The sequence below is a fragment of the Neoarius graeffei genome, chromosome 4 (genome assembly GCF_027579695.1).
Source record: "Neoarius graeffei isolate fNeoGra1 chromosome 4, fNeoGra1.pri, whole genome shotgun sequence".
Lineage (NCBI taxonomy): Eukaryota > Metazoa > Chordata > Actinopteri > Siluriformes > Ariidae > Neoarius > Neoarius graeffei.
This window is the reverse complement of record NC_083572.1, coordinates 50,586,920-50,609,753: the sequence shown is the minus strand read 5'-3', so window position 1 is coordinate 50,609,753 and position 22,834 is coordinate 50,586,920. Positions and strand designations below refer to the sequence as shown.

Genomic DNA, 22,834 nt, shown 5'->3' with positions numbered 1-22,834 from the left:
TTGCTGCTCTTCTGCAGTTTGCTAAAGATCACGTAGACAAGCCAGAAGGCTATTGGGAAAATGTTTTGTGGACGGATCAGACCAAAATAGAACTTTTTGGTTTAAATGAGAAGTGTTATGTTTGGAGAAAGGAAAACACTGCATTCCAGCATAAGAACCTTATCCCATCTGTGAAACATGGTGGTGGTAGTATCGTGGTTTGGGCCTGTTTTACTGCATCTTGGCCGGGATGGCTTGCCATCATTGATGAAACAATGAATTCTGAATTATACCAGCGAATTCTAAAGGAAAATGTCAGGACATCTGTCCATGAACTGAATCTCAAGAGAAGGTGGGTCATGCAGCAAGACAATGACCCTAAGCACACAAGTCATTCTACCAAAGAATGGTTAAAAAAGAATAAAGTTAATGTTTTGGAATGGCCAAGTCAAAGTCCTGACCTTAATCCAATCGAAATGTTGTGGAAGGACCTGAAGCGAGCAGTTCATGTGAGGAAACCCACCAACATCCCAGAGTTGAAGCTGTACTGTATGGAGGAATGGGCTAAAATTCCTCCAAGCCGGTGTGCAGGACTGATCAACAGTTACCGGAAACATTTAATTGCAGTTATTGCTGCACAAGGGGGCCACACCAGATACTGAAAGCAAAGGTTCATATACTTTTGCCACTCACAGATATGTAATATTGGCTCATTTTCCTCAATAAATAAATGACCAAGTATAATATTTTTGTCTCATTTGTTGAACTGGGTTCTCTTTATCTACTTTTAGGACTTGTGTGAAAATCTGATGATGTTTTAGGTCATATTTATGCAGAAATATAGAAAATTCTAAAGGGTTCACAAATTTTCAAGCACCACTGTACTTAAAATATAATAAGTGGAAAGAGGAAAAGGGAAGGGATATAATGGAAATTTGAATGAATGCATCACATACCTCACAACTCAAGTTAAATGATAGATTGGTGGGTTTCCTGTGAATTAAATGGTGTTTTAATGAAGCCGTAGGTGCTAAAGAAGGCAACTGGACTTGCTTGAAATTCTTGAAGACATTTCACCCCTCATCCGAAAGGCTTCTTCAGTTCTGCCTAACTAGTGAGGAGTTCCAGGTATTTATCGGCCCTTTTCCACTACCCTTTTTCAGCTCACTTCATCTCACTTCAGCCCGACACGGCTTGCGTTTCGACTACCTCAGAGCAGCACGACTCAGCTCGCTTCAGCCCTACTCAGCACCTAAAACTCGCACGGTTTTGGAGTGGGGCTGAAGCGAGCCAAACCGAGCCGAGTGGGGCTAGGGGCGTGAGGAGACACTCCCCTGTGCACTGATTGGTGAGGAGGAGTGTCCTCACATACCCACACACGCCCTGCGAGCACGCTGGGATCTGTAAACACCGTAAACCTGGAAGAAAGAAGAATTACGAGAATTTCTGGAGCCTTATGCGCCTCGCCTCATCTATACGCTCTTGCCAGTATCTGTTGGCGTTGTCGGTGACAACAAGCCACAGCACCAAGACCAGCAACACTAACGACTCCATGTCCTCCATGTTTGTTGTTTACTATCCGGGTCGTGAGACTACCGCTTAAAAGGTCACTGATGTCACTGTTTGCGCCGCCTAACGACATCACGTGAGATCTACCCACTTTCGCTAACTCCACCCAATGTGTCCACCCACTTCCAGCCAGCATGGTTCAGCGCGGTTGTAGTCGAAATGCAACTCCAACAGCCCCACGCAGCTCGACTCAGCCCAACTCAGCACGGCACGGCTCAGCCCAACGCAGCCGCGTTGGTAGTGGAAAAGCGGCATAGTGGACCAAAAGCAACCCTAAGGAGAGTCGTTGAGGTCACATGGGTCGTTGACCCTCTCAGTCATCCTGTAGGTGTTAGGGTCACACCTGGCCTCCAGTGACCCTAACACCTACAGGATGACTAAGGCCCTGTCCACACGGCAATGGATTCAGGTGAATCCAATGCAATTGTTTATCGTTTAGGCCTGGTGTCCACACGGCACCAGCGTTTTGGGTGCCCCAAAACGCAATCTTTTGATAACGGGTTCCAGACTGGAAAGATCTGGCAACGTTGCCGTTGCGAAGTCGTCTGGATGAGTAGAATGGATTTGTTTACGATGACGTCACAACCACATGACTGTCAGTGCTTCACGCCGGGTAGAAGTGTAACGAACTCGATGCGAGTTGTCAACAAATCCTATAACTTGGTTCATGAAACACGCTTACAAAATATTTTCACTGTGAATATTTATTGTGTAATGGTGCAAAGTGAGAGAGAGAGAGAGAGAGAGAGAGAGAGAAAATAGCCCTTAGGGCAGAGTCAATCCCGCCAGCAAAAATAGGGAAAAAAAGGAGCGATCTCACCTCTTCAGATGTTGGTTTAAGTCCTACAATACATTCCTCAAAAAGGGCGTAGAAGAACAAATTAATCCATCAACGTGTAGCATTCAATTTATTCCGGACCATTAAAGACGCCGCCTTCCGCGTAGAATCATACGTCATCCTCGCCGCCATATTGGATAGGTCAAAGCGGAGAATAAAGATGCCTCATTCATGTGCTGCATTTAACTGTACCAACAGGTTTACCATCCAAACGAGATCACATGGGATTACCTTTCACAGGTGAGACTGGAAAAATACTTTTCATTGTATTTGGTCATTATAATGTAATTTTACGAACAGATTTTTCTGACTTTGTGGCTAATATGAAGTCTCGCGCATAATAGTTTATGCGCATGCGTCCTTACTTCTTCTATTGTTCTGGTGTCTCCGAAGGGACCGTCTTACAGCGCCCCTAGAGGTGTGGCATGTGTATTGCATCGTTTTCAGCAAGCGTTGCGTTGCCATATGGACCGGATATTTTACGGATCGTTGCCCATTTGGACGCGATATTTTTTTAAATAACATCTCGTTGCCGTTGTCGTGTGGATGTAGCCTAAGGCCCTGTCCACACGGCAACGGATTCAGGTGACTCCGATACAATTGCTTATCGTTTAGGCCTGGCGTCCACACGGCACCGGCGTTTTGGGTGCCCAAAACACAATCTTTTTGAGAACGGGTTCCAGAGTGGAAAGATCTGGCAACGTTGCCGTTGCGAAGTCGTCTGGATGAGTAGAACGGATTTGTTTACGATGATGTCACAACCACATGACTGTGAGTGCTTCACGCCGGGTAGAAGTGTAACGAACTCGATGCGAGTTGTCAACAAATCCTATAACTTGGTTCATGAAACACGCTTACAAAATATTTTCACTGTGAATATTTATTGTGTAATGGTGCAAAGTGAGAGAGAGAGAGAGAGAGAGAGAGAAAATAGCCCCTAGGGCAGAGTCAATCCCGCCAGCAAAAATAGGGAAAAAAAGGAGCGATCTCACCTCTTCAGATGTTGGTTTAAGTGCTACAATACATTCCTCAAAAAGGGTGTAGAAGAACAAATTAATCCATCAACGTGTAGCATTCAATTTATTCCGGACCATTAAAGACGCCGCCTTCCGCGTAGAATCATACGTCATCCTCGCCGCCATATTGGATAGGTCAAAGCGGAGAATAAAGATGCCTCATTCATGTGCTGCGTTTAACTGTACTAACAGGTTTACCATCCAAACGAGATCACATAGGATTACCTTTCACAGGTGAGACTGGAAAAATACTTTTCATTGTATTTGGTCATTATAATGTAATTTTACGAACAGATTTTTCTGACTTTGTGGCTAATATGAAGTCTCGCGCATAATAGTTTATGCGCATGCGTCCTTACTACTTCTATTGTTCTGGTGTCTCGGAAGGGACTGTCTTACAGCGCCCCTAGAGGTGTGGCATGTGTATTGCATCGTTTTCAGCAAGCGTTGCGTTGCCATATGGACCTGATATTTTACTGATCGTTGCCCATTTGGACGCGATATATTTTTAAATAACATCTCATTGCCGTTGTCGTGTGGATGTAGCCTAAGAGGGTCAACGACCCATGTGACCTCAACGACTCTCCTTAGGGTTACTTTTGACCCACTAGAGCAGGGGTGTCAAACTCATTTTGGTTCAAGGGCCACATACAGCCCATCTGATCTCAAGTGGGCCGGACCAGTAAAATAATTGCAAAATAACCTTTGTCAATTCCAAATCTTTAGCATTGTTTTTTCAGTCGGCTATGCTTTATGCTTCAGCCTACATTTGTAGCCTACATAATCACTGATTACAAGGGCTCTAGATTATTACACATGTATTCTCAGAGAGGCCAATGGATTTGAAATAAAATGAATTTCACTCTCAAACAACTGGTTTATTTTTATACAGTTGAGTGAATACATTTTTACATCTGGCAACCTGAACCAACTCCCCACACTAAACTCAAGTGGGAGCTATGAAGAAAGTAGCCTAAACATCCTGCCTAAAAATGCAAATGTGCAAATTTATGAAAATAAAATTAAATTAACAAACATAAAAGTTCTAGCAGTGCATGAGCAATACGATTAGGCTACATCAGATCAAAGTATTTTGTAGGCTAGGCCTACTGAAGCTGAGAATGATATACTGCACAATATTCATTGTCTTTTAAAGTGAAACCAGAGTAATCTTATTTTCAAAGAACTGCATTCTCCAGACTGCAAACATTTGTGAACATTACAAGAATTAGGCCCAGGCCTTAATGCTGATTAACCTCCCTCCCTGCTTTCTCTCACCAAGTCTATCGGCTGCTGCTGGCTCCTGACACTTGGCATCTTTTAGCCTTCACGAGGGCATCAATATCAGGTTTCAAATCCTGAGTAGCAGCACATTTCACAAATGTCATTCAAGTGTGTGTTTGATAACCTTGAGCGGTGCTTTGTTTTGTTGAGGTTCATAACAGAGAACGCCTGTTCACAAAGATAGGTAGTCCCAAACATGGATAAAACCTTTGCAGCCAGGGATGTTAATTTGGGGTACCCTGGCAAGAGATATTGATAAAACGTGTCTAAGCCCCCCAATGCAAATTTCTCCTTCATATCGGAATCACATTGCAAGTCAATTATCTCGAGTTGCATGTCAGCGGGCATATCAGAAGCATTGACTGTAAATGGCGAGCGAAAAAAGGCAAATTCGTCCTCAAGTTCACCGAAAATCTGAAATCTTCGTTCGAACTCCTGCAGCAATTCTGTTATCTTGTCTTTGTATTGATCCAAATCAGCATTATGTTCGGTCGCACGCATAGCTGTGAGCAATGGGAAATGAGAGGTGTCACCATTAGATAGCTGTCTCCCAGAGTGACAGTTTCAACTTGAATGTGCGCACGCTATCGTAAAACTGAGTGACAACTTTTCTGCGGCCTTGGAACATTTTGTTAAGATTATTCAGGTGCTGTGTAATATCCACCATAAAGGCCAGATCTCGCACCCATTCCAGGCATTTAAATTCCTCTACTGGTCTGCCCTTTTTCTCCATGAACTGTCCAATTTCCTCTCGCAGTTCAAAGAAACACTTGAGTACGACACCTCGGCTTAACCACCGTACTTCAGTGTGGTATGGTAAGCCAGCTGGAATGTAATTATCACTGAGAAAACAGTCAAACTGATGGTGATTCAGACCTCGCGCTCTGATGAAATTTACAGTTTGCACAACCACACTCATAACATGATCCATTTTTAGTGTTTTACAACACAATGCCTCCTGGTGCAAAATACAATGAAATGCCCAAACATCTTGTCCTCCGTTTGCGGCCTGCACTTTCTCTCTGAATTTTGTCGCAGCGCCTGCCTTTCTCCCGATCATTGATGGGGCGCCATCTGTAGCCAAACTGACAGCACGGGACCAGTTCACTCCAACCTTGTCCAGCGCTCTAACGAGAGAGCTGAATATGTCATTCGCTGTTGTAGTGTCCTTCATAGGCACCAACTCAAGGAACTCCTCAGTGACGGTCAAAGTCTCAACACCATGAATAAATATGCACAGTTGTGCAACATCTGTGACATCAGTGCTCTCATCAATTGCAACCAAAAATGCAATAAATTACTTGATTTTGTCATTCATTTGGCTGCCCAAGTCTCGTGAGAGACCTTCAACCCTATCTGCAATAGTGTTCCTCGATAGACTAATGTTGGCAAAGGCAGATTGCTTTTCAGGGCACACGACTTCTGCAGCCTTCAGCATGCATTTTTTTCACGAGTTCACCATCAGAAAATGGCTTGGATGCTTGCACCAACTCGTTTGCAATAAGGTAGCTAGCTTTCACTGCTCCATCACTGACCTCACGGCTGCGAGTAAATGCAGACTGCTGTTTCTTCAGACCAGCGAACAATTTGTTTATCTTCTCTTTTCTTAATTGTCCATACAAATTGTGAAATTTTTCCTTATGATGAGTCTCATAGTGGCGCCGAATATTATATTCTTTGAGCCCTGCAACCTGTTGATTACATACCAAGCACACTGGTTTTGTATTCACCTCTGTGAATAAATAATACTCAGTCCATTTTTCCTGGAAAACTCTGCACTCTACGTCAACTTTTCTTCTTTTTGACAAAGACATTTTGGTAATGGGGGTATCACTCTTGATAATTTTGATAGCAACTTAATAGTGGTGAGGCAAGACTGCCATTCATGGAATCAGACAGCATATCTGGGCACGTTGCTAAAATGTGCTGTTCATTTCCTGATCTCTTGTTATGTCAGTGCTGCTTTTTTTGGCTGCCCCTAGCAGCTGAATTGAGCATTTCGGTTATTTCTTTAAAAATTCACAAGTCGTCACAGAAATGGGCTAGAGATTTACTTTTTTTTTTGACATCCTTAGAAATTTTTTTCTCTACAAGTCTGGGGCCGGATTAAACCATCTAGCGGGCCGGATCCGGCCCGCGGGCCGTATGTTTGACACCCCTGCACTAGAGGATAAATACCTGGAACTTCTCACACGTCAGACAGAACTGAAGAAGCCTTTCGGATGAGAAGTGAAGCATCTTCAAGAATTTCAAGCAAGTCCAGTTGCCTTCATTAGCACCTATGGTTTACTATGACGAAGCAGGGGAATAAGACTGGTAAAAAGGAACATTAGTCCTACTTCTGATTATACAGATATTTTTACTTAGTGCACTGTTTACACTTTTTTTAGATTGATGTCAGTGTTTTGGTTTTTTTTAATCCTGTGTTATTGCTGCCATGACAGCACAGTTGTGCGGTGGTTAGCACTGTTTCCTCTCGGTGTTCCAGTTTCCTCCCACAGTTCAAAGACATGCAGATTAGGTAAAAATACCCAGTCACTAGGGTTGCAGAAGCCAGTGCATACTTAGTGCTTGTCCCAAGCCTGGATAGACTGGGGAGGGTTGCGTCTGGAAGGACATCCAGTGTAAAAACCTATGCCAAATCAAATATGTGGATCATAAATTTGGAAGGATGATCCACTATGGTGGCCTCTAACAGGAGCAGCCAAAATAATAAGAAGTTATTGCTGCTACAGCACAAAATGAAATTATAAAATGCTATACAGTACCAGTCCAAAGTTTGGGACACACCTATTTATTCATAGATTTTTCTGCATTTTGTAGAACAATACTAAAGACATCAAAACTATGAAATAACATCTCATCTCATTATCTGTAGCCACTTTATCCTGTTCTACAGGGTCGCAGGCAAGCTGGAGCCTATCCCAGCTGACTACGGGCGAGAGGCAGGGTACACCCTGGACAAGTCACCAGGTCATCACAGGGCTGACACATAGACACAGACAACCATTCACACCTATGGTCAATTTAGAGCCACCAATTAGCCTAACCTGCATGTCTTTGGACTGTGGGGGAAACCGGAGCACCCGGAGGAAACCCATGCGGACACGGGGAGAACATGCAAACTCCGCACAGAAAGGCCCTCACTGGCCACGGGGCTTGAACCCGGACCTTCTTGCTGTGAGGTGACAGCGCTAACCACTACACCACCGTGCCGCCCTCATGAAATAACATATGGAGCATATATAGAATTATGTGGTAAACAAAAAAAAGTGTTAAAAAACAAAATATGTTTCATATTTTAGATTCTTCAAAGTAGCCACTGTTTACCTTGATGATGCTTTGCATACTTAACCAGCTTCGTGAGGTAGTCACCTGGAATGCTTTTCAGTTAACAGGTGTGCCTCGTCAAAAGTTAATTAGTGCAACTTCTTGTCTTTTTAATGTGTTTAAGATCAAACAGTTAATAGTAAATAATAAAAATACCGTAAATAGCCCTATTCCACAACTGTAGTAATCCATATTATGTCAAGAACCGCTCAACTAAGTAAAGAGAAACGACATCCATCATTACTTTAAGACATGAAGTGTCTTTTAATTAATACAAATCAGGAAAAAATATGGAATTAGAAGGTGTGTCCAACCTTTAGACTGGTACCATATGATTTTACTTTTATGGAAATATGGAAAAGACTGGATATGAAAATCCTGAAAATTTTCTTAACCCTGCTATTGTTGTTTTTTGCATGAATTATACAATCTTATTTAGGCCAAAGTAATAATATGTAGTTAATTTTACTTATCTACTGTCATCATGCAATTTTTTGAATATTTTTATGATGAATTTGGAAGAGATTTTTTCAGATCCTCTTATTGAAATTTTATGTATTGATTCCATGAATAAGTATAGTGCAAATAAATTGCATTTTCAAACTTTTAATTGAGAATAAAATTGAAGGCATAAACCAATGAAAATATGTGTCCCAACTTATAATAACAAAAATAACAAAACCTGGTTTTTAATTACATCCTGACAAAAGGGTAAACCATGCTTCTTTGGAATATGATTGAAACAATATGATAGTCAACAGCTCGAGGGTATAAGAAATATATCATGTGTTGGAAGATTTCTTTTATTCATGACAAAAAGGCTTAGACAAGTAGAAATTCAAACCTGTCCGAATTCATTTTATATAAATAAATTAATAATTAAATAAATACAAAAAGGGCAGTGGTGTAGTTGCTTCACCCACTGTCTGGGACAGCTTCTGGATCCACCATGATCCTGACCAGGTTACAGCTGTTACTCAAGATGAATGAAAAATGCAAAAATTAATAATCATGGAAAAAAATCTAATTAAATAAATTTTAAAGTTACATATAAATACAATAAAAAAGAGAATAAATGACTATTTAAGCACTTCCTTTATTTATGAATATTTAAATTCATAAATAAACAAATAAAGCTAAAATAAAGAATCTCATCTCATTATCTGTAGCCGCTTTATCCTGTTCTACAGGGTCGCAGGCAAGCTGGAGCCTATCCCAGCTGACTACGGGCGAAAGGCGGGGTACACCCTGGACAAGTCGCCAGGTCATCACAGGGCTGACACATAGACACAGACAACCATTCACACTCACATTCACACCTACGGTCAATTTAGAGTCACCATTTAACCTAACCTGCATGTCTTTGGACTGTGGGGGAAACCGGAGCACCCGGAGGAAACCCACGCGGACACGGGGAGAACATGCAAACTCCACACAGAAAGGCCCTCGCCGGCCACGGGGCTCAAACCCGGACCTTCTTGCTGTGAGGCGACAGCGCTAACCACTACACCACCGTGCCGCCCAAAATAAAGAATATATACATAATTATGTGGGGTTTTTATTCATTAATTTATTTGTTTATACATTTAATTACTGTATTTAATTCCTTTATGTATTTTGCATTTTGGCAGATCTGGTCACCCATATTTGTCAAAATGTCTTTAGTTTAAACGCACACTGCCAGCTTTTGTCTGCTCTTGGAACAACAAGCAATCAAATGGGTAAATTACACTACCCATAATGTTCAGTCCACCTTCATGTCAGCTGACAGGCACAGGACCTAAAAACAACCTGTCCTGGCTCACTTCTGATTATTCACGTGTTTTTACATTTATAATATGCAAACTATTTAAATATACCAGACTTTCAAACAGTCAGTGTGAAGTATCGCCCCTGTAATATTGAGTCTGTGAGGATACTGTGCCATTATATTTATCTCTCCAAGTGTCTGGTTTGATTTTGCTTTGTCTAGTATTTTACCCATTTAGTTTTGCCCTGCCTATGGCTGTTTGCTGGTCATGTGATCTACTGCACCTTCATGTTTATTTTTTCAGTGTTGCCTGATCTTCCTGGTTTGTTTATGACTTGTGCTATGACAGTCCTGCACTTGCATCTTCCTGTCTGTTGTTCAAGACAAAGGTCAAATAAAATGCAAAAAAACATAAAATTTGATCATTCTCTACGAGGCTAATCCTTTTTCTTATTCTGCTATCTCTAGTCAAAAACTTTTGCCCTTCAGTGTGTAAATTAGAACCAGTCATCCTCACTAGTCATAAGACACTTGAATTAAATTCAACACCCTTGAGCCGACACAAATTTGTGTGTGTCTAAACAATGACTTTAAATAATTCTTTCAATGACTTATCATTAATTGACTTATCAGACTCCATCCAATTATTTTTAAGCTATTCCTTAGCCCATTTCTAACCTAATGGGGTTTGCAAAAAAAAAAAAGTTTAAGAACGTAATTATTACACCTGAAGGCATCTCAGTTGAAAGGCCTAATAGCATGATAAGACTCAGAGAAATTTATCTTCACTATCCACTTTATTCTGGTCAGGGTCACTGTGGATCTGGAACCTATCCTGGGAACACTGAGCATAAAGCATGAATAGACCCAGGACAGGTCTCCCATCCATTATAAAGCACCATGCACATATGCATTCACATACATTTACTGACTCCTGGGGCAATTTAGGGAAGCCAGCCTACCTACTGGCATGCTTTTTGTAAGTGGGAAGAAATTGGAGAACTCGGTGGAACCCATGCAGACATGGGAGGACATGCAAAACACCACACTAGGGATGTAACCAAGTATGAATACATTATTGGGATTGAAGAAATACAAACATAACACAAACTACTCTTTTCTCTTTTTTAAGGAAACTTGCCAGAAAGGGCATGACTAGACGAGACAAGATCCTGCGGGAAGCAACAAAAAGGTTGCATGAGAGGAGTGGGAGGTTTTTACTTTTATGTGATAAAGACTCAAGTTTGTGGGGCAAACAAATATCATGTTCATTAATGTGACCATGTCCTGCTCCTTGTTAATTGCCTGGTCAGGGTTGTGGTAATTTAAATTAGGCCACTACTTTATATTTATATGTTTATAGCAGAGCTCCTCATGTGCGCTTTGCAGAGCCCCATCCTTAAGAGAATATGGTAATGCATCAACCTGATTTTTGATGGCTTTTAACCGTATGACATACATATGAATGACAAATGTGTACCACCACAGGAACCCAACTTTAAATGCAAGGCAATGTATCCATAAACACTTGACCACCAGACAACAAAATTTGTATTTTTATTTACATAAGATAGATTGGTTTTTATCCAGTGCTTATTTTTAATTTGCTTTTTAAAAAATAAAATGGGATTATTTGCTAACACATTTTATGGAAAATATTCTGACAGTTTCATATCTATTCCATTATCCATAACTGCTTATCCTGTGCAGGGTCATGGGCAAGCTGGAGCCTATCCCAGCTGACTATGGGCGAGAGGCAGGGTACACCCTGGACAAGTCACCAGGTCATTGCAGGGCTGACACATAGAGACAAACAACCATTCACACTCATATCTACGGTCAATTTAGAGGCACCGATTAACCTAACCTGCATGCCTTTGGACTGTGGGGAAAACCAGAGCACCTGGAGGAAACCCACGCAGACACAGGGAGAACATGCAAACTCTACACAGAAAGGCCCCCATTGGTCACTGGGCTTGAACCCAGAACCTTCTTGCTGTGAGGTGACAGTGCTAACCACTACACCACCGTGCCACTGACAATTTCATATAAAACTAGTTAAAACAGCTTTATTAGTCTACTAACTTGTTGGACAGTTGACCATTTCTGTTATGTAAGGGCGATAAACGGATGTACGTGCAAGAAGAGTTTTATTAAAAACACACTAGCAAACAAATCCAAAACGTAGACAAAGGTAGAGTCGAAAAACAGGCAGTGATCGAGTGAGGCACAGACAGGATATCAGATGTAATACAATACTTATAGTCCAAAAACATAAACAGGGTCAAATCCAGAAATGGGATACAAAATACAAGGCTTTCACAAAGTCTGTGTGTTACTGAGAGTTCTTATATGTATTTGGTGTGAGCCCTAATCAGGAACAGGTGTATGCTAATTAGTCCTAATGGTGTGCACATGCTTTACAATCTGCGGCTGTACTCTCCGAGCTCCAACGTGCATGGACGTGACAGATGTAACCAGACAACTGCTTGACATATCAAGTTTGATATTCGATCATAACTATATTGTACTGATGTAAAGTGAAAGTGCTGGTTCACTGCTGTCCATCAGACACCCAGCAGAGTCACACCATAATAAATGTCATGTTGTTGTTTGTGGTGCATGGCATGCAGTGTCAAAGAAAGGAATAAATATGTATTGTAACTTTGATGTGTATCTCATTATTGGGATCACTGTCACAAGACAATGCAGCAATTTATTGACAAAAAATGTACTACACTACACAATTTGATGGTTCATATTATTATTATTATTATTATTATTATTATTATTATTAGGTACATTTTGTGCCCTTGCAAATAAGAACATTCATCAAAAGAGAAGAATTCAGGACAAAATGTCACTATTACGAGGCAAATTTTTACCTCACTAAGTAGAGCACATTTCCACTGGGAAAAAAAGTCAAGCTTTTTTTATGCAACCTCGTAAAACCATTAAGAACACTCACATGTGAGCGTGGCCTCTCACTGTAGGAGCGGAGTGAGACACTGCACTCTTGATCCAGCCCTCTGCTTCTCCTTCCATAATCCCCCAGTGGCAGTAGCGTGTCCATGGAGCGACTTGTATAAGGGTCCATGTAGCCAAGAGGCGCTGGGTTCTGAGATAAAAGGTCTTGAATCTACACACACACACACACACACACACACACACACACACACCAAATATTAGGCACAGCACTTTATTAAGTACACCAAACTTATTGTGGAAGTTTGTAGATGTACATTTATAGATTTCATCAGTGTCACTTTCTGACCACTACACAATACCAGCTGGACATTCTGGGTAAACAATTCCCAGTTCAGAACTATCATTGATGAGCCCCTATACAACACAGCTCCACCTGACATGTTAGTATCATTATGGTGCTGAAGCTGTTAATGAATGAGCTCAAAGAGGGCTAGAAAATTGTGTGTAGAAATAGATGATGCTCTATGTTCCATAATTGTATAACAGTAAGATGCACCTGTAGTGGATATAAAAGTCGATTCATCTCTTTTACAATTATTTTAAAATTGCAGGTTTTTGTTATATCTCATCATCTCTAGCCGCTTTATTCTGTTCTACAGGGTCGCAGGCAAGCTGGAGCCTATCCCAGCTGACTACGGGCGAAAGGCGGGGTACACCCTGGACAAGTCGCCAGGTCATCACAGGGCTGACACATAGACACAGACAACCATTCACACTCACACTCACACCTACGGTCAATTTAGAGTCACCAGTTAACCTAACCTGCATGTCTTTGGGGGAAACCGGAGCACCCGGAGGAAACCCACGCAGACATGGGGAGAACATGCAAACTCTGCACAGAAAAGCCCTCGCCAGCCACGGGGCTTGAACCCGGACCTTCTTGCTGTGAGGCGACAGCGCTAACCACTACACCGCCCAGTTTTTGTTATATAAAATATTAAACCAAGATAAATCATTTTAGATTTTTTTCACCTTTCATGTTGTAGACACAGTACCAGTCAAAGGTTTGAACACACTAACTCATTCATAGTGGAGCTCCTCGCGTACGGAACAGAGCCCCATACTTAATAGAAGTGTATCGACCTGATTTTTGATGGCTTGACCATACGACATCTGAATGAACAACATCCGTACGTATGACGTATGTGTACCACCACAGGGAACCTGATGGTAAGTGCAAGGCAACGTGCCTTATAAACACTTGACTACCGGACAACAAAATTTGTATCTTTATTTATATAAGATAGATGGGTTTCTATCCAGCAGTTATTTTTTATTTGCTTTTACAAAAATAAATTGGGATTATTTATGAACACATTTTATGGAAAATATTCACAACAGTTTCATATAAAACTAGTTAAAGCAGTTTTAATAGTCCACTAACACGTTGGACAATTGACAGTTTCTGTCACGTAAGGGCGATAGACGGATGTAAGTGCAAGAAGAGTTTTATTGAAAGCACGCTAGCAAACAGATCCAAAACACAGACATAGGCAGAGTCGAAAAACAGGCAGTGGTCAAACAAGGCACAGACAGGATCTCAGAGATAATATAATACTCAAAGTCCAAAAACACAAACAGAGTCAAAACTAGAAAAGCAATTCAAAACACAAGGCTTTTGCTTGGTCTTTCTGTTACTGAGTCCTTATGTGACTGAGTTGTAATCAGGAAAAGGTGCATGCTAATTAGTCCTAATGGCATAATTGCAGTCTGTGGCTGCACGCTCTGAGCTCCAATGCATGTGGATGTGAAGGATGCAACCAGACAACTGTTTGATATTCAAACATAACTATATAGTAATTATGTAAAGTGAAAGCACTAGTTCACTGCTATCCACCAGGCACCCAGCAGTCACCCCATAATAAATGTCATGGTATTATTTCTGGTGCATGGCATGCAGTGCCAAAGAAAGGAATAAATATGTATTCGTAATTGCAATGTGTATCTCATTACTGGTCTCACTGTCACAAGACAATGCTGCAATTTATTGATGTGAAATACATGACACTACACAATTTGATGGTTCATATGCTATAATATTATTATTCTATTCAGGTTGATTTTATACACTTGCAAAATTTTTGCTCATACACTTATCAGGAACTCCACTTTTAGGCAGTGCCTAAATATCTATATTACGTTTTCATAGGTTATTGTGACTATTTTCTACATTGTAAAACAATACTGAAGACATCAAAACTTTGGTATGGAACATCTTTGTAATTATGTGGTAAACAAAAAAGTGTTAAAAAAAAACAAAAACAAAATATGATCCATATTATAGATTCTTCAAAGTAGCCACCGTTTACCTTGTTGACGCTTTGCACACTATTGGCATTATCTTAACTAGCTTCATGAGTTGTCACCTGGAATGCTTTTCAATTAACAGGTGTGTCTCGTCAAAAGTTAATTAGTGCAATTTCTTTCCTTAAGGCGTTTGAGATCAAACAGTAAATAGTAAATAATAAAAATACCGTAAATAGCCCTATTCCACAACTGTAGTAATCCATATTATGTCAAGAACCGCTCAACTTAGTAAAGAGAAATGACATCCATCATTACTTTAAGACATTAAGTGTCTTTTAATTAATTCATTTAAAAACAAAACAAAACATTGAATTACATGATGTGTGCAAACTTTTGACTGGTACTGTATATTTTCACAACAAGAAATGCTTCAGAGGGGAAAAAGAAAAAGAATTACAATAACCTAATTGGATAAATGTGCAGTCCCCATAACAAATACTTTGTAAAAGCACCGTATGATTGTAATACAGCACCTAGTCTTTCTGGCAAAGAGTCGACCAACATAGCATATTGTCATTTGGCCATTTTATTCTATTCTATTCTTCCCTGCAAAAATGTTCTAGAGCTATCAAATTGCAAGGGGATCTCCTGTGGACAGCCCTCTTCAACTGATTCCACAGGTTTCTGATGGGATTTAGATCTGGGCTCTGACTGGGCCAAAACATTGATCATCATTTGAAGACATTCCTTTACTGATTTGGAATTGTGCTTTGGCTCATTATTATGATTTTTGTTGTTGTTGCTATATCACATTAAAGGTGGGAAAAGAGCTGACATGATTTATCTTGGTTTATAATACAAAAACCTGATATTTTAACAGGGGTGTGTAGACTTATGTCCATTGTATATACAGTGTCTTGCAAAAGTATTCATCCCCCTTGGTGTTTGTCCTATTTTGTCGAGTTACAAGCTGGAATTAAAATGGAATTTTGGAGGGTTAGCACCATTTGATTTACAAAGCATGCCTACAACTTTAAAGGTGCAAATTGTTGTTTTATTGTGACACAAAAAAAATAATTAAGATGAAAAAACAGAAATCTGGAGTGTGCATAGGTATTCACCCCCTTTCATATGAAAACCATAAATAAGAGCTGGTCCAACCAACTCTCTTCACAAGTCATATAATTAGTTGATTAAGATCCACCTGTGTGCAATCAAAGTGTTGCATGATCTGTCACATGATGTCTGTATAAATCAACCTGTTCTGGAAGGACTCTCTCTGTGTCCAAAATCGCTCACTCGTTCACTACTCCCTAATCCCTATATAGGGAATTATGATACAGAGGACTATATAGTAAGCTCATTGGTAAAATGAAAAAATGCTTTTGGACATTAGTCCATCACGCTGGTATTTACATCATTCCTGTTGCACAATTAAAACATGCCAGATCAGTTGGCTGGTGGGTTTTCAAAATAATAAATACATGCATGTATCTTTGTGGTAAATACATACAGTTGTGGTCAGAAGTTTACATACAGTGACATGAATGTCATCTTGGATATGAATGTCATGGCAATATTTGGGCTTTCAGTAATTTCTTTGAACTATTCTTTTTCTGTGGCAGAATTATTGTACAGCATACATCTTTCATGGAAAAAAAACACTAGAATTTGGTGCACAAGTTTTAATTTTCTTTGGGTTTTCTGAAATCAGCACAGGGTCAAAATTATACATACAGGTCAAAATTTACATACACTCACTTAGATTATTAATTCAGAGGTGCTGAAACTTCCAAAATGTCTCTTATCTTGCCAAGACCGAGGCCTCTTAACTTCCTGTTTATGATTATGATTGACTACAGCTTGTAGTTTCTCTGTGCCTTCATAAAAAAGGGTTTGTTTACAGCACTCATTGGATTGACCAACACAGTAAAATGGGAAAGTCCAAGGAGCTCAGTGCAGATCTGAGAAAGAGGATCACAGATATATACAACTCAGGAATGTCTCTTAGAGCCATTTATAAACAACTGCAAATTCCAAGGTCAATTCAAACAATTCTATGCAAGTTATTGTGAGGTGTAGTCACTTTGCCGAGCCACTTTGCTTCAAGAAAACCCAAACTGTCGCCCTCAGATGAAAGGAAATTGGTTTGGATGGTCAGGAACAACCTGGGAACCACCATGGCACAGCCCTATCATGAATTGGAAGCTGATTGATCACTGTCTACAGTTCAGATCACCATGGACTAAGAGGCTGCTATCCAAGAAATAACCCCCTGCTCCAAAATTGACACCTTCAAGCTTAACTAAAGTTTGAAGCTGACCACACGGACAAAGAAAAAGCCTTCTGGAGGATAGCTGTATGGTCAGATGAGACAAAGATTGAGTTGTTTGGCCACAATGACCACCATGTACAGAGGGACATTGTACCAGCTGGTGGTGGTGGTAGGATCATCATGTTCTGGGGCTGTTTTGCTGCCAGTGGAACTGGTTCATTGCACAAAGTGGACGGAATAATGAAGAAGGAGTACTACCTCAGAATTCTTCAGCATAAACCATCAGTAACTTGAACACAACTTGGGACTTGGGAGTTACAACAGGACAATGAACCCAAACACGCATCAGAGCTGGTTGTGGAGGATAAAGCAGACTAACATTAAGCTTAAAACAAGTCCTGACTTCAACCTTATTGAAAATATATGGACCATGCTTATAAGTCGAGTCCATGCCAAGAAAAAAAAACAAATTTAATTGAACTTTACCAATTCTACCATGAAAAGTCATGAAATATCCAACCAGAATTCTGCCAGAAGCTTGTTCATGGTAAACAAAAATGTTTGGTCAAGGTGAATCTTGCGAAGAGACATTTTACCCAAATATCAGGTGTGCTGTATGTATATTTTTGACCCTGTATGTATAATTTTGACCCTGTGTTGATTTCAGAAAACCCCAAGAAAATTAAAACTTGTGCATCAAATTCTAGTGTTTTTTTTAAATTAAAGATGTATGCTCTACATTCTGCCACATAAAACGAACAGTTCAAAGAAATTACTGAAAGCCCAAATATTGCCATGACATTCATATCCAAGATGACATTCATGTCACTGTATGTAAACTTCTGACCACAACTGTATTATACGGAGCATATTTCCCACATTAATCAATACAAAGTACTTGCATCTTTCATTTTTTTTAATCAAGGCTGAATACATTCTTCTTTGCCGCTGCCTTTTATTAAATCAAATTTTAGACTTTTAATTTGATTTCTTTCAGAGTGACCGCAATGCATGATGAGATATATTGCTTTGATTAGTGACCATTGGTTGTACACTACTTTTCATGATGCATTGTGGGATACTTTGAGTGCACTATATAGGCTGTAAATAATCCGCATTAAGGTTTTGGACAGCACTACAAAATAGCGTCCCCACTATATAGTGAGTAGGGAGCAATTTTGGACATAGGGTCTGACTCTGCAACACTACTAAACAAGCAACATGAGAACCAAGGAGCACTCCAAACAGGTCGGAGACAAAGCTATGGAGAAGTATGGATCAGGGTTGGGTTATAAAAAATATTCCAAACTTTGAAAATCCCACGGAGCACCATTAAATCCATTATAGCAAAATGGAAAGAATATGGCACCACTACAAACCTGACAAGAGAAGGCTGCCCACCAAAACTCACAGACTGGGCAAGGAGGGCATTAATCAGAGATGCAACAAAGACACCAAAGATAACACTGAAGGAGCTGCAAAGATCCACAGTGGAGTTGGGAGTATCTGTCCATAGGCCACTTTAAGCTGTACATTCCACAGAGCGGGGCTTTATGGAAGAGTGGCCAGATAAAAGTCATTGCTTAAGAAAACACATTTGGAGTTTGCCCAGCAGCATGTGGCAGACTCCCAAAACACATGGAAGAAGATTCTCTGGTCAAATGAGACTAAAATTGATCTTTCTGACCATCATAGGAAATGCCATGTGTGGCACAAACCCATCACCCTGAGAACACCATTCCTGCAGTGAAGCATGGTGGTGGCAGCATCATGCTGTGGGATATTTTTCATCTGCAGGGACAGGAAAGCTGGTCAGGACTGAAGGAAAGATGGATGGCACTAAATACAGGGAAAATTTGGAGGAAAACCTGTTTGAGTCAGCCAGAGGTTTGAGACTGGGATGAAGGTTCATGTTCTAGCAGGACAATGACACAAACCATACTGCCAAAGCTACACTGGAGTGGTTTAAAGGGAAACATTTAAATGTCTTGTAATGGCCTAATCAAAGCCCAGACTTCAATCCAGTTGAGAATATGTGGCATAACTTGAAGATTGCTGTACACCAACACAACCCATCTAACTTGAAGGAGTTGGAGCAGTTTTGCCTTGAGGAATAGGCAAAAATCCCAGTGGCTAGATGTGTTAAGCTCATAGAGACATACCCCAAGAGACTTGCAGCTGTAACTGCAGCAAAAGGTGACTCTACAAAGTATTGACTTTGGGGGGTGAATGCATATGCACACTCCAGATTTCTGTTTTTTCATCTTAATTATTGTTTGTGTCACAATAAAACAACAATTTGCACCTTTAAAGTGGTAGACATGTTGTGTAAATCAAATGGTGCTTAGCCTCCAAAAATCCATTTTAATTCCAGCTTGTAATGCGACAAAACAGGACAAACACCAAGGGGGATGAATACTTTTGCAAGACACTGTATCAGCTGTACCTGACATTTTGGCTGAAGTGTGCAGGTATTTTTTGGTATTAACTGAGCATATGTAGCAAAAGTGGAATGGTAACAATTACATATGGATTTCTCAGGACTTAATACTGAGAGTATTTTGTTGTGTCACGAAGTTGAAAGAACATTCTAAGTGTGGAAGGTTTTTTGCATTGTCCAAAATGTAAAGCACAACATACAGCATGTCAGTCACCTTAAACTGGGAGAAGTGGTTGGACTTTGAAGGTGCTTCCTCATAGGGCCGCTCTACAATGGAAGCGATTATTCTTTTTCTGTGGCCAAGCAGGCCAATTTTTAACACCTACAAAACACAGGACACATACTGCAACAGGTCTGGATGAACAGTATTATTCAGACGAATTCAGACAAATGCACAAAATATCACATAAGCTCACAAATCTGTACTCATAAAACTCATGCTAGACGGCCAAATATCAGTGGAAAATGCATCAAGCACATGATTTTGTATATAGTAAAAATAATATGCAAGGTACAACTGAGTTAGAGGGAAATGTGAAGTACTATTACATTAACAATCTCCAGCTCCCACAGATTCTTCACACACTCAAGAGTACGATAGCCACTGGATAGAAAGTTGTGGAGATACTCTCCAAGACCTAGATTGTCCAGCCAAGAGGCCAGTGAGGTACTTCCATCACAACCCAGAGCTTTCACCTAGTGATACAAACACAAGCTTAAAGATGACATTAAATATTTAGCAAATATTACATTAGGTAATATTATCAATTGTACCTTTGGTAGACCCTTTGCTGCATGAAGAATTTTCTTCCTATGACCTGGGTCTGTGATGCCAATTTCTCTAAGGTCTTCATCTTCCATTACATTACTGCCCTGCACATTTTTTAATCAAAATCAATTTGTTAAGCTCAATTAATTTAATCAATACGTACACTGAAGTGGCCTTGAAGAGATGCAAGTGTGTGTGTGTGTGTGTGTGTGTGTGTGTGTGTGTGTGTTCAAACTTATGTAGACATTGATCTATTTGTGAATATAAAAGCTGCAATTCACTGAAGTGGAATTCTCATGTAAGTACTTTCCAAAGAGATACAGTATATACACAACATGCAGAGATTTACAGTTGTGGTCAGAAGTTTACATACAGTGACATGAATGCCATCTTGGATATGAATGTCATGGCAACATTTGGGCTTTCAGTAATTTCTTTGAAATGATCTTTTACTGTGGCAGAATGACTGCACAGCATACATCTTCAATACAAAAAAAACCACTAGAATTTGGTGCACAAGTTTTAATTTTCTTTGGGTTTTCTGAAATCAACACAGGGTCAAAATTATACATACAGGGTCAAAAATATACATACAGCACACCTAATGTTTGGGTAGAATGTCTCTTTGCAAGATTCACCTTGACCAAACATTTGTTGTTTACAATGAACAAGCTTCTGGCAGAATTCTGGTTAGATATTTCATGACTCTTCATGGTAGAATTGGTAGAGTTAAATGAAAATTGTTTTTCTTGGCATGGACTCGACTTATAAGCACGGTACATATATTTTCAATAGGGTTGAAGTCAAGACTTGTTTTAAACTTAATGTTAGTCTGCTTTACCCTCCACAACCAGCTCTGATGCATGTTTGGATTCATTGTCCTGTTGTAACTCCCAAGTCCCAAGTCGTGTTCAAGTTTCTGATAGTTTATGCTGAAGAATTCTGAGGTAGTACTCCTTCTTCATTATTCCATCCACTTTGTGCAATGAACCAGTTCCATTGACAGCAAAACAGCCCCAGAGCATGATGATCCTACCACCACCACCAGCTGGTACAATGTCCCTCTGTACATGGTGGTCATTGTGGCCAAACAATTCAATCTTTGTCTCATCTGACCATACAGCTATCCTCCAGAAGGCTTTTTCTTTGTCCGTGTGGTCAGCTTCAAACTTTAGTTAAGCTTGAAGGTGTCAATTTTGGAGCAAGGGGTTATTTCTTGGATAGCAGCCTCTTAGTCCATGGTGATCTGAACTGTAGACAGTGATCCATCAGCTTTCAGTTCATGGCAGGGCTGTGCTATGGTGGTTCCCAGGTTGTTCCTGACCATCCAAACCAATTTCCTTTCATCTGAGGGTGACAGTTTGGGTTTTCTTGAAGCAAAGTGGCTTGGCAAAGTGACTACACCTCACAATAACTTGCATACAATTGTTTGAATTGATCTTGGAATTTGCAGTTGTGTAGAAATGGCTCTAAGAGACATTCCTGAGTTGTGTACATCTGTGATCCTCTTTCTCAGATCTGCACTGAGCTCCTTGGACTTTCCCATTTTACTGTGTGTTGGTCAATCCAATGAGTGCTGTAAACAAACCCTTTTTATGAAGGCACAGAGAAGCTACCAGCTGTAGTCAATCATAATCACTAACAGGAAGTTAAGAGGCCTCAGCCTTGGCAAGATAAGAGACATTTTGGAAGTTTCAGCACCTCTGAATTAATAATCTAAGTGAGTGTATATAAATTTTGACCTGTATGTATAATTTTGACCCTGTGTTGATTTCAGAAAACCCAAAGAAAATTAAAACTTGTGCACCAAATTCTAGTGGGTTTTTTTTTTCATGAAAGATGCATGCTGTACAATCATTCTGCCACAGAAAAAGAATAGTTCAAAGAAATTACTGAAAGTCCAAATATTGCCATGACATTCATATCCAAGATGACATTCATGTCACTGTATGTGAACTTCTGATCACAACTGTATACAAATTATCCTATTATTTTCATTATAATTATCTGACTTCCTCTATTAAAATATTTAATTATTAGTTAATTTATTTAGTCTAACTGTTGAACTATTTCACAGGCATTTACCTCTTGCATTCTGTGGAAAAATTCAGAAGCACAGTGAATTACAGTCCGCCTAACATTCACCAAGATTAACATAACTGACTTTTCAATTAATTTATTCAACTGGTGGAATGGTCATGAGGGACTCACCATGAAGCGCAGGTCATCAAATCCATTTAGTAGCAGCTTACTCTCATACTGAGGAAAGCCCACGTGTTCCAGCCACTCCCCCACCGACTGCTCTAGCACCCGGCTTCCTGCAGCATCTGCTGAAAGAGGGAGGCGTTT

The 22,834-nt window shown here is 40.1% G+C and overlaps 1 protein-coding gene across 3 annotated transcripts in view; it reads right to left on the bottom strand.

Annotated features, from left to right (window-relative positions):
* Positions 1–22,834, bottom strand: part of anks1ab (ankyrin repeat and sterile alpha motif domain containing 1Ab) — a 119,047-nt gene that overhangs the window by 47,769 nt on the left and 48,444 nt on the right. For 2 of the 3 annotated variants that reach the window (XM_060919322.1, XM_060919324.1), the window contains exons 3-7: positions 22,697–22,815; positions 20,491–20,589; positions 20,266–20,412; positions 19,931–20,038; positions 12,735–12,905 (exon numbers count right to left, since the gene is read on the bottom strand). In XM_060919322.1, coding sequence (XP_060775305.1) covers positions 12,735–12,905; positions 19,931–20,038; positions 20,266–20,412; positions 20,491–20,589; positions 22,697–22,815 — 644 coding nt within the window. The remainder of the gene's footprint in view (positions 1–12,734; positions 12,906–19,930; positions 20,039–20,265; positions 20,413–20,490; positions 20,590–22,696; positions 22,816–22,834) is intronic. The other variant, XM_060919323.1, reaches the window with a different exon arrangement.